This window comes from Coenobita brevimanus, chromosome 101, assembly GCF_032717465.1.
Source record: "Coenobita brevimanus isolate Jiangsu-jjx chromosome 101, ASM3271746v2, whole genome shotgun sequence".
Taxonomy (NCBI): domain Eukaryota; kingdom Metazoa; phylum Arthropoda; class Malacostraca; order Decapoda; family Coenobitidae; genus Coenobita; species Coenobita brevimanus.
Genome location: NC_137054.1, coordinates 1,052,482 through 1,066,250, shown reverse-complemented (window position 1 = coordinate 1,066,250; position 13,769 = coordinate 1,052,482). Strand labels below are relative to the sequence as shown.

The 13,769-nt window shown below is 41.1% G+C and overlaps 1 protein-coding gene across 1 annotated transcript in view; it reads right to left on the bottom strand.

Moving 5' to 3' along the window:
• The window catches only part of LOC145414871 (phosphatidylserine synthase 2-like), a 59,248-nt gene that overhangs the window by 14,032 nt on the left and 31,447 nt on the right, over window positions 1–13,769 (bottom strand). The window contains exons 5-10 of the mRNA XM_080284291.1: window positions 10,587–10,721; window positions 9,482–9,646; window positions 3,169–3,287; window positions 1,737–1,851; window positions 1,098–1,243; window positions 202–312 (exon numbers count right to left, since the gene is read on the bottom strand). Of these exons, the coding sequence (XP_080140417.1) occupies window positions 202–312; window positions 1,098–1,243; window positions 1,737–1,851; window positions 3,169–3,287; window positions 9,482–9,646; window positions 10,587–10,721 (791 nt within the window). The remainder of the gene's footprint in view (window positions 1–201; window positions 313–1,097; window positions 1,244–1,736; window positions 1,852–3,168; window positions 3,288–9,481; window positions 9,647–10,586; window positions 10,722–13,769) is intronic.

The window sequence follows — 13,769 nt, the reverse complement described above, 5'->3', positions numbered from 1 at the left end:
TAAATGCTTGCCTATGGTTGATGGGTTTACTCAGCCAGAGATGCTGGGGCTGATCAACAACAACATAATGTTAAGTTTAAAGACCATGGACCATGCTAGCATATGTAGGTCTCTTCATGTGATGGCAACTCTCCAAATGTTGAAATCTTTAGCCACTGAATTTTGAATGTATACTTCAACAGAAATGTGGCTAATTCATACCTTGGGAAGGGAATAGTGACAGTGTCCCAGCCAAACTTAATAACAATGAGCAGCTCTGTACACACAATGGCAAGGAACAGCCATGACTGACGGCCAAACTTCACACAGTCCCTGAAATCACGATCACCATCATCATCATAATCATCATCATCATCATCATCACCATGAGCATCATCCACCTCTTTTTCCCAACTAAGGATGGGGTATGGTAGTATCTTGAAAGACAAAAAAGAGAAAGCATGATGGAAAGAGAATTCTTAACAGCATGGCAAGTAAAATAGGTTACACACTTATTCAATGACCATTCAAGCCCCTGGAATCCTGGATTCATCTCACACGCCTAACCACCCACACATAGATTTAAGATATTTTTCTTCATAGATGCAGATTACATTGTCTGCTCAACAGAGTAAATCATACAGTGCAAATAATATGTGCAAGCATTGCCCTCAACACAAATTGCGGATGGCAAAGTCTAGTAGCTGTAATGCTATCTCTGTCTCTCTACAGGCAGATACCTTAATCCTGGCATGTTTGGCCATGAAAACATTGCCTCCGTGTCACCCTATCCTCCATCATCAGGTTGCTCTCCCTCCAACTCACACCAACCTCACCCATATAGCTCTCTACCTTATCCCTCCATCTCATCCCTGGAATCACCCTCCACCCCACTCACATACACTCTCCTGCCATTCCTAAGGCATGTTGTTTATCACTCACCAAGCATTCTGATCCACTATTCATTATTTTTTCAATGATAATTCTTCAATATACCTTTTCCACAACACTCAACAGACTTACACCATAATCATTTTTTTGCAGTCACTTCAATTACTTTTATTTCTGTACAGACAAATAAAGCAAAAGTATTAGTGAGACAGAGGGACAAAACTCACGGATCATCGAGGAACTGGAAGACCTCCCTGAGTGCGACAGCTCCCCAGGGCAATATTAGCACCAGACGCACCAGGTTGGCCCAGTGGCCTGGCTCAACCCACAACACAAACTTCAAATAAAATGTATTCAGCTCCGCCAACAAAAACTGAAAAGGTAATATAATTACTGGGAAGGAATTACTGGGAAGGATAAGCTGTGGAATGTGAGAGTGAAAGAGAGGAAAAGAGTGGTGGAAGAGAAGCTGAACAAAAGGAAATAAGAGAGTGTGGATACAAGAAAAGAAAAGTACAAGGGAGGCAAGGGAAAACAGTGAGTGCTGGGAGAGAATGAACTCTAAATGCAAATACAATAAGGTTAAGCCCTCATTCTTGTAACTTGTCTTCTTTGTTATTTTTTGCTATTAAGTGCTCTGTCACCCAACTCAACTCACAAAACAAATTAAAGTACAGTATACCATATTCAGCTCCACCAACGAAGACTGAAAGGGAACAAATGACTGACTGATATATCTACATGCAACTACTGTGCAGGACAGAATTATAAAAATGCAGATTAGAAATTGATCTCTACTTATTATTTCATATTTTCTATAGTACATTTATGAACACTTGTACTGCTCTGCAGAATTCTTTACTTACTATGGCAATAATTCCAAGCATGGAGAACCAGCGTCCAAGTGATGACAGAGGTTTCCAATCATAGTCAACCCACACATACGGACCAAACTGACCTATGATGCGTCGCAGCTTGCCCCTGTATCACCAAAACATGGTTCAGCAAACAGTAACACCACATACACGATAAGAGGAAATACAGCAATCATGGTTGTATTAAAACAATGTGCAATGGCATATGCAAATGTGTAAGTAAACCCCTTTTACTGATGGTCATATTCAATTTCCATTCAAATGATGCCATGCTTCCTCTTAAGGAATCCTCATACTGGGGATGACCATGGTACAGCTGATGCTTTCTATGGACTGGATGCTAAAACATGTGGCAAAACCTGCCTAGTAATTTCCAGCAGTCACTGGAAAACCCATGACTGTTGGATGTGATCAGTCTGCATCTCCAATTACAAAGTGTAGTTAGCAACAATACAGAAAGGTTAAATATGTTCTATCATCATCATATGCTTTACAAATTACTCCAAAAATGAGAAATTTCATGCTCTGTTTTATTACCACAGTTCTAACTGTGAACCCAAATTATCAAATGCAAAACAAACTGGCATGATTTTATGCAACAAATTCTGCAATAGTTAACCCTTTCAACCTGATTTTACTTGCTGGCTTATTCTTGCTATCACCAGCCAAACGATTTCACTCACCCTAGAGAAGACCTCTTGTAGTGAAGAGGTATATGAAGAATATATTTAACTTCTCCAGTTCAAAAAGTCTCCCCTAAGCTGAATCAAATCGTCTGCTGGTAATATGAATGATACATAAAATGTATCACTGGAGTGATGGGGTTACATATGCATGTCTCATTAACTCTACATTAACTATAATGTGGTCCTTGACTGAAAAACTGGAAGAAAAAAGGGGGTCATAGCAACAGGAAAGGGGAAATATAGGAAAGAGGGAAAGTGAATTAGATTAAAGATCTAAAACGAGACAATTCAGGGAGGTAAGAAAGGAGAAATGGGTCTGTAATCTGAAACTCTCTTACAGATTCAACACAGAAACACTATAAATATGACAGTGTTATTATCTATAGCCATCTCTCATACTGCATCTTACCGAGAAATACTAAAAATATGAGTGTTGTTATCTATTGCATCCTTTCATACATAAAAATTGTACCTGGTACATTTTTATTCCCACTGTGTGCGTTTGTTCTAACCTGACAAAGATTTGCAACCCCTCTCAGCTCAGATGATGAACAAGTGCAGTCAAACTGGAGGGTTGATCTGACTAGACACCATGGAGACCCATTCCTTCCTCACATCTGATGATCAACAAAATTCATGCAACCACAACTTAGAGTGCATATTGTGGAAGTGGTCTAGTTCCATCAGGTGAAGACAAACAAACTCCAGTGAGGGCAATGAATGGATGTGTTCATTACCTGTAGGTGGGAATATTCCAGAGTCCTCTCCAGTGGTAAGTCTTCATGGAGAAATATTTTAAGGACTGAAGCCCACAGTAGATACCCAGACCATTACACACTAGGGCATCCATAATCCACTAGAAAATACAAAAAAAAAAAAAAAAAAAAAAAAAATCATAATCGGAAAACTGCTACAGCTGAGGAGAAAAAATATGAATACTACTACAAAAAAAGTAATAAAGTTAGGAAGAGTTTAAAAAAGAATTTACTAACTATATGGCATGAGACAAATCTGAAAACCTTCATTACTGTACTTATATAAGGGACAGATAACATGCAAACATGTGCAATCAATTAATGGCAATATTACTGTAGAGCAGCATACAATGGTACTAATGGGATATGATAGAGAGAGAGAGAGAGAGAGAGAGAGAGAGAGGGGTATGTAAGTCAGAAGCAGGGATGTTATGTGACAAAGAGAGAGAGAGAGAGAGAGGGGGGGGTAATATAAGACAGAAGCAGGGATGTTATGTGACAAAGAGAGAGAAAGGGTAAGAGAGAGAGAGAGAGAGAGAGAGAGAGAGAGGGGGGGGGAGTAATACAAGACAGAAGCAGGGATGTTATGTGACAGAGAGAGAGAGGGGGGGGGAGTAATATAAGACAGAAGCAGGGATGATATGTGACTAAAAATAATGTCAGGGTATCCAGTCACAACAATATTAACGCATTACAGTATATGAATAAATCACTATAATATGTTTAACTTGACAAAGATCCCTAAACCCTTTCGTCTCCCTTGATTGCCAAGTGTAGTCACACTGGAGGGTTGGGGGATGGGGTGGCAAAGCACATGAGTGTGGTGTGAACAGGAGGGAGGGTAGCCTGATGGAAGTGCAAAGGTGACCTGGAGGCAACTGTTCATGTCCACCCCCTCCTGGATTAAGGTATCTGGTGACAGACAGAAGAATGATATACACATATTCAAAACTTTAGACCAGATCCCCATAGTAAATGACTCAATAATAGTGATCTTTGACTTCTATTGGATTGGTATTATGTATTTCTCATGTGAGATAACACACAGTCCTTCCTGTAGCAAATGTCAGAACTATGAAAAAAATCTAATTTCTCTTAGCTGAAATATGTGCTGTTCATTTCATTTACAAAGGCTCCAGTATGCTTACATGCATCGGCCTTGGTCCCCTAATGGTGGCTCTCCATGCTGCTCGATCTCTGGCTGCCTCCCTATTCAGTCACTTATCCCTGATGTCACACTCTATGACTTCATCCTAGGTCTTTTTTGATCTGCCTCTGGCACCTCTACCCCCCCATGTTAATATTTCTCACCAGCACCCAACTGTTATCCTCCATCCTTTCCACATGCCCAAACCATCTCAATCTACCTCTCCTCATCACAACACCAATACACTCCAGTCCGGTCCTTCCTCTTAACTCTTCCATTGTAAACCTAGCCCCCCCCAGGCCTTGCATTCATGGACACACTGTACATCCACCTAATCTTTGTCATTTCTGTATGTTTGAGCCTACAAGTTTCCTCTTCCCTTGCTGCCCAGGTCTCATTACCATACAGTAATACACTCTTACCACATGCCGCACACTACCATCCCTTAGCATGGAGGGAGAGCCCTCTCCATGTCAGGAGAGTCAACAGTTCCCCTAACTTCTTCCAACCACTACTCACTCCAGCCACGGAGCTAGCTCCAGCCCCATCTCCAGCACACAACGTGTCTCACATGAAACAAAACTCTTCCACATAATCAGGAGGCTCACCAGCAAGATCAATCCTTTCATGCCTGACAATCATCACATGCTCTCCCAGACACATTGCACACATGAAATCAGTATTATCTCGCAGTCTGCCTCTAATACCACTACATCTCTTATGCACCCACTTATCACAAACACTGCACAAGATGGAATTACTGTACTTCCCATGGCCTTATGGCAAACCGAACCTGGCCACTCTCCCGCTTCTTTGACAGTACCATCACCAACCCTAGATACCATCACCACTGTTTTATCTGCATTTACTCTCAAACTCTTGTATTCCATACCATCTCTCCACTTCCTAAATCCTTCCTCTGCCTCCCTTTCATTTCCTGCAAATCAACACCAAATCATCGGCATACATCTCCCGCAAGAGCCCATTTCTGAATTTACATGCGAGGGCTTCAAGCACCCTGATAAACAACAAGGGGGTTAATACTGACCCCTGATGCACACCAACATTCACAGAAAACTCATCACTCAAATATCCATTCACTCTTACATGGGTGCAAGCACCCATACATAGTTATAACCACACTAACCAGCCACTCCTTGATCTCAGGCTTTCTCACTGCCCTCTTCACCTCCCTAGGGACTCTATCAAAGACATTCTCCAAATCAATAAAACAAAGTACAGATCCCTTTTCTTTTCTATACATTTTTACTGAAGCTGTTGAACAATGAATATGGCATACGTGGTCCCTTTGCCTGGCATAAAACCAAATTGCATCTCATCAATATGCACTCTTTCTCTAATCATACCTTCTAGAATTCTCTCCATTACCTTCATACTTTGATCCATATGTTTTATGCCTCTATAACTTTTTCTGGGGCATCACCCTTCCTCCTGTACACATTTACAGTCACATTCTTCAGCCAGTGATCTGGGACAAAACATTCATATATAACTGTATTTAACAAATCAGTAACTAACTCCCTCATATATCTCCTGAAGCCTTCAGCATTTCAGCTGCCAACCCAGACACGCCTGCCATCTTCCCCACCTGCATCCTGCCTATTGCCCTGCTCACAGTAGCAGCATCAATCAATGGTCAAGGCCCAAACACTGCATCTGCTGACTCCAAACCTTCCTTGTTCCAGTAAACTCCTCTTTTGGCAACCGGGTATAATGCTCTATCCAGGCATCTTTAATATCCTCCTGTTCACCACTACCTTTCCTTCATCATTCTTCATACCCTGCTCATCTCTGATATCCCTGTTTTCCCTCTTCACCTGATTTGCCACCTTAAATATCATATTCTTCCGTTGAACACTATTTAGGTTATCCAGTAAAAGTCTCTAAGACTCGGATTTTGCCCTGTACAGTATATCCCTTTTCTAGCCCTATGCTTGGCAGCCAAGTATTGGTCTTGTTACCACCCCTCTTCCATTCCCAGAAATGTCCTCTTTTCTCCGAAACTGCAACTGCTACAACCTCATCCCACCACCATGTTACTTTATGTCTTGTGGGGCCCCTTGTCCATCTACACACTGAATCAGTACCTATCAGGAGATTGTTCTAGAGCTCTGTACTGTTCATTAACAATTCTGTCAACAGCTCCCTGTTCAGCCACCACTCTACTCATCTCACCATACAAGGCATCCCTTACTGCTTGCTTTTTCAATATCCATACTTTCCTAGGTTCGTAGGTCCTCTTCTTCATCACCTGCTCCTTAAGCACCATGTTACATATCAATAATTTGTGTTGCTGCATACATTCTTCACTTCCTATAACTTTAACATCCATCATCAACCTCGAATCAGCCCTCCTGACTAGGAAATTGGCACTGCGATGACTGCTGTAGGGGGGAGGGGAAATGTGTTATTGAGAAGTAATGGTTCCATCTGAGGGGTGGTTGGGGTTTACTGCTCAAGTAGTGCAACTCAGGGGCATGTGAGGCTGATCACTGTTATTAAGTGTCAGGACTGAGTAACCTAACCCCAGGTCCCTATGCACTTGTTTATGTGGGGTGAAATGGGAGTGGATGATCATGGATAAATATTATGTATTACTAACCAGGAAACAATTGACTACGCTGTGTGGCAACTATATAACCAAACTATGGTGCCTGATTCTGTGGGTAATTAAGGTGCTCCACCCGGACTGAGCCTGTGTAGGTTTATATCCGAGGGGTGGTTGGGGTTTATTGCTCACATAAAGCCACTCAGGGATATAGTGAAGCTGGTTACTCTCATCTTAAATGTCAGGACCAACTTGCCTAGCCGAGGGCTCCTATGCTCCTCATAGGGCAACACTGGATTGGTTGATGGTGATGATGATGATGATATTCATGTATATCCTCCATGAACTGATTTCAATTGATAAGTGTATTATTCAAATAAAAAGGCTCATCAGGTTAGTTTTCATAAAAATAAATAAATAAAATAAAAAGTACTGTATTCTACATAAACTGGAGTGACTGGTGTTACAGATTCATGAAGGAAGTAATGAGCTGATGTACCTGATTATAGTCTAATGGAAGAATTCCAGTTTAAAGACAGACCTGCCATTCACAACTACCATGAATGATATACCAGTAATCAACAAATTAGCTGTCTATCTACAAATGTCTCGCTCAGATCTTTGTTGGAGAGCCACCAATACATTATATACAGTATTATAAAAACCTACAAATTGTAACATAAATTACAAAATGTACTACCGATTAAGGACACTCACAAAACTAAAGGCAATTTACACAAACTACAAGTTAGAAATAATACAGGTGTGAACTGCTGACTGTCCCTGATGACAAAAATGGTATATTCTCTATTTCTTGTACCTGAACACACACACACACACACACACACACACACACACACACACACACACACACACACACACACATGGGAATTCTAATAAGAAAGAATATTTTTTTTTTTTTCCCAAAACTAGTAACAGTGTTATTTATTAGTTACATCTTGGTCAAGTTAACTCAAACTTCTATGCATATGAAGTATGTTCCTCTTTAACAATTTTAAGCTGAAATAAAATTACATTGCTTGATGAAAATGTTGACTCTGGTCGATCACTCTCATAAAAAACACACACTAGTGTGGTATGATTTGTGTGGCAAAATGCATAATTGTGACATGGGATTTATTGGTTAAGATAGATGGGGGTGCTCACCATCCACTCACTCAATGTATGTGCTGCTCTCGGGTGTCTGCCCTTTCCTCTCCTCCATCTTTCTTTCCCTCCATCCTCTTCTGTTTTTCTTTCCTTCATTCTTTCCTTGTCCTTCTGGCTACAGGTGACTTTACACTCCCTCTTGTGTCTTTCTTTCCTTCATTCTTTCCTCTTACTTCTGCCTGTGGGTGACTCTACACTGAGTGACAAGCCAAATGGTTTCCTGTACACCAGGAAACCATTTACTATGCTGGGTGGTAACCATATGACCAAATTTTGGCGCCTGGTGGTTTAGTGGGTAATTACCGCACTCCAATCGGATTGAGCCGGTGAAGGTTTATATCCGAGCGTTGGTTGCAGTTTACTGCTCACATAATGCCACTCTGGGATGAGTGAGGCTGGTCACTCTCATCCTAAATGTCAGGACCAACTTGCCTGACCCCAGGCAAAACACGCTCCTTGTGGGGCAACGTAGAATTGGATGATGGATAGATGGATGGATTACTATTACATAACAAGACCTCAACTATTTTGGCAAACTTAATCCTTTGACTGGGTGACATCTTCTGTAGCTTAATCTTATGGCTAACTGACAATTACACTCAGCTTAGGATAGGCCTCTTATATGGAAGAGGTTTATTAAGGCTATATATCTAAACCCTCTAATTAAAAAAGACTAGCCTAAGCTGAATATAATCATCAGGAGATGGCAAAAACAACATGAAAAAGATGTCCTCAGGCTTAATGAGTTCAATCACATATAATACAAGCATCTACAGTTCACAACAATGGCACTATAGAACTACAGAGAAAACAAATAATTTAGCATTCACGACAGGCTGTGTTCTAGCTTGCAGGGGAGACTTTGTAGCACCTTTTTCTTAATGATTTATTATGCATTTAACACCCTAATATTCTCTTTTATGTTACACATGGTACCAAAGTAATTTGCTTCTGTAACGTGAAAGAGCAAAAAAGGAGAAGAGTCACTGCCACACAGAATGACATTTGGCCAAGACTCACATCCACCCTTTCACACCTGGTCATACTCCCTCACTTTAACTTCATTACCAGCAACCATAATTCTAATTTTGAATAGACTACTACAGTTATAAGTGATGGAATTGCCATGAGAGAGTATGGGTAGGTGTGAATGAGTGTAATTATAATTTGAAATAGACCATAATAAGCTGAGGTAGAGGTGCTATAACGACTCCTGTGCCACCTACAATATGGCCCTAGTATCAACATGGTTTGCTTCAGTAACATGCAAGAGGATAAAAAAAGGCATAATACGTTAAACAAATCAATTAGGAAGTGGTGCTTCAAGGCATCCTATGCCACCCAGAATATGGCCTAACATCAAGCAATGAACACACGGAAGAGAAGAAGACACAGGGTCAATTACTCACATGGTCCCACCAACACTCAGAGAAGTTTGGCAACTGATGTTCAAGAGTGTATTCCAGGATCTCAAACATGACTGAAATAACCCAACACAACCACCAGTCACGTAGCAAAAGTGTTTTCATCCACCATCCAAAGAAATGGAGTGGCACAAATAGATCTAGTTTGTCCTGTGGGTGGTAGTAATATCATTAGTATCCAATACTATTACCTGTGTGGTCTCATATTTCATTCATAAGGTCATCAGTAACCATAGCTCTGTAATGGCTGAGAACTGGATCTATGTTGATACAGTACATTTCAGTCAAACTTAGGCCTCAAGAGTCACATAAACTTCCTGGGACACACTGTATTCTAGAGCCCATCAATGACATATCATAAAGACCTTCTATACATAATAACTAGGCCTTACCATTAATGACTAATATACCATGAGCTGCAAATAATAACTACTGACTGATACATAAAATTACAGTTTACCACAGATACCATATGCATATAATGTCTTTCATGCTGCTCTTAAACAATCACTACTTTCCTGCTGCTGAAAAGTATAAAATTGCCATATGTTTTCTTTCAACATGGTTATATCCTGTAGACAATCCATATCTTTTGCTTTGAACTATTAAAAGTAACATACAGCAATCCCTCATTTATCTTGATGTGAATATTCCTAAGTGTGTCTTGATGTATAAGTATGGCAGATTGACCTGAAAACAGTGCCAAAATCAGGAGGGGTACTGTAAATACAGTTGTGTATAGGTAAGGTGGTTTTTGGTTTTCAATGTTTTTTTTTTTTCTTCTTCTTAGCGTTTAGCATTACTTTAGATATTCCTGTGTGTGTTTTGATTTTAAATATGCCTAAAAGACTGGAGAACACTGCCAAAGTAAGCAGAGGTACTGTACAAATAGGTTAGGTATAGGTTGGAGGTTGGGTATTGGTATGACCTGGGTGTAGTGGGGGGGATATTGTTCTCATCCAGACACTGCCACTACCTGGACATGCCTTTGGCTCTATTTTGTTGGATAATTGAGGGACTACTGTAGATACTACTGTACTGTTCACAGAGCTATAAGAAGTATGATAGGTGGAGGAAGTACAGGACTAACCTTAATGTTATGGTAAGGGTCTTGTGGGTTATCATGGTCATAGAGGTGGCAGTTGCCCCCATAATCCTTCTCTTCCATTGGCTCACCCAGCTTAGGGTCTATGTGCTTCAGCAGCTGCCGAGCTCCTGATGCACTCTGCAGCAAAAAAGAATCATCATTGTTATTATCATTATCATCATCTCTCAATACTCATCATGATCATCATCACCATCATCTCAATTTCCAATGCTAAGCTCCCGATGCATCAACACTGAATACAGTGAACAATATATAAAGGAAGGTACCAAACTACATTTCCTTATACTCTTCAAGATAAACCATGAAACACTACTTCTATTACAAAGGTCAAACTGTCATCCTATATGGAATAGTAATACTAGTACAGTCATCTCGCATAAAGTGCGTGGGCAGCACAGTCCGTCGCAATTTATAAATTCGCACCTTGTGAAGCACAGGATCCCATGTTAAAATGGCTTTATGGGCGACACATCCTGAATTTTCGTATACTGATTCACCAATACCTATCCCTAACTAAAATGCAAAAGAAAAACTTACAATAGAAACATGCAAGAGTCTATCTATTTATCCATCTATTGCCAGATGCCATAATCCTGTAAGGGGTGGCCATTTGACTTTGAGTTATTTGTTTTACGGGGAGGGGCACTAACCCTCCACCAACCCACTTGCTGATACGCCGGGAGCACGTATGGTTTGGTTATATGGTTACCACCCTGCACTGTAAATGGTTTCTTGGCTTACAGGAAACCATTTGGCTTGTCACTCAATGTAAAGCCACCTATAAAGGAAAGAAAAGCAATAAGAAGTGACAGGAAAGATGGGAGAAATATGAAGAGCGGAGGGCAGGCACAGAAAAAGAATGATAAAGGCTAAGGAAGAAGTAGGCAACACTACATCAAGTGAGTGGATGATGGTCGCCACCACCTACCACAAACATGCAAGAGTCTATCTATCTATCTATCTATAGCCCGACGCCCTAATCCCGCAAAGGGTGGCCGCAGACAAAACGCCTCCAAGTCACTCTGTCACCCACCATTTGACTCCCCTCCCCCCAACTCACCCCCCCCCTCATATACCTCTCAACTCCATCCCTCCACCTCATCCTCGGTCTACCCCTCCCTCTCCCTCCCTCCACCTCACCTACATACACCCTCTTAGTCAGTCTTTCATTCTCCATCCTCTCCACATGTCCAAACCACCTCAGTGTATTTCTCCTAATCTTTTCAACCACATCCACATCTACCCCACAACGTTCCTTCACTTCTTCATTCGTCAACCTGTCCCTCAATGTCACTCCACATGCTCCTCTCAAGTAACTTATTTCCACTGCTCTCACTCTTGACTTGTTCCCCTCTTGCAAGGTCCATGCAAGAGTAATATTGTATATTTATTATGAAAAGTCAAGACCTTACCAGCATTGTACAGAGAGTAGATAATGCGAATTGTTGTTGTGGTACCCGACACCGTACCACGGAAGCTGAATCAAAACACTCACAGCTGTTCTGCACGGGCCTCATCCTGTGCCTCAGTATCACTCTCATCACTATCAAAGGGGTTTTTGGCTCTCTTTTGTATTGTGTTTGTTTGTTTTTTCTTGGAAAGAACGGTCTGTGGGCTCTTAGTCTTTGGTTTCTTCTTTCTTGCATTAAGAAAAAAAAAAATTATAATCCACCGTCTCCATCCTCAGCACACTCATACATGTGAAAAATCCTTTTGGTAATGAATCATTCTGAATCATTATCGATCGAATTTTATAATACCAAACTACCCCACAATTGGTCATGAAAAATACCAAATGGCAACCCTGGTGACAACTGAACCAGTGATTAACAAATGCTCTTAAAGCACAATATCGTGTGGCCAGTTTTATGAAAAGCACATCTTAGTTTACACTAGATTAGGTGCTGACTGTTGCTGCTCCAGGAAACCCTCAAAGTCCAGGTCAGACACTACAGACATTACATCATCATCGTGCTGCTGTGGCCACCACTCACACACCAGCTGCACCACACCACACTTACTCACCAGCCTCACCCATACCCATGGCATGCTACAAATTATGCTCGCGAGTTGTGAGAGAATACCGTATTTGCCTCAATTTTTCATGCCCATCGCACATTGCAAGTAGCAAACTCACTTTCTAAATAATTAATTATTGTCAGACCCCCGTCGCACATTAGGCGAGACGCACTTTGCGCGGGCGCACTTTAGGCGAGATGACTGTACCATACTAATAGATACTAGTAGCTCAACAGTGAACATTACAGTAGTTATAACAACAGCTGTAAACCAATAACCTGATCCATAATTTTCTAATCTAAATATGAGGTCTGTCCAAAAAGAAACCAAACTTTTCAAACAGCGCAACAACTAGCCATCGTAGTGTTATCATGATGGGAGCGCTGCGTAGCAGAAACTTTGAGCTTTGGTCTAACACTAGCCACATCATGCCATGTCACTTGTCATCAAGGTACATGCGCTTGAATGAACGTGTGTTCAGTGCACTTGGCGAATTTTCTTCTGTCTCTTCAATTGTCTGAAGCTAGCAACCTTTCAGGATGGATTTCCTCTTTGGGAAAAAAAAAAAAAAGTCCACAGGGGTCAAATCCAGGTAGCAGGGCAGCTGGGGGATGATAGTTGCCTCATGCTTTGCCAAAATGTCACAGATAAGGAGTGATGCATGAGCAGGTGCATCGACATGATGCAGCATCCAGGTTTTGTTTGACAATGCCTCAAGTTTCTTCCTTTGCAATGCCTCCCTCAAACACTCCAGGACATGTAAGTAAAACCCTTTACTGATTGTCTGACCACATGGAACAAACTCACAATGAACAACACCTTTCCAGTCAAAAAAACACAATCAGCATCACCTTCACATTTGACTGACTCTGACATGCCTTTTTTGGTCGCGGTGGCGATGTTCCAACCAACTGCGACAACTGCCTTTTTGTTTTGACATCGTAGCCATATGCCAACATTTCATCACCTGTAATAACAGTTTTCAGAAAATTTTCATCAACACTTGAACAATCAAACAGCTCCTGACTGAGTGACAAAGTTCTCTTTTTGCTCATCTGTCAGCAGACATGGTACTGTATAAATTTTGCAGCAACACGACACATCTTCAGGTTCTCAGTTAAAATCATGTGGAACAAGCTTTTACAA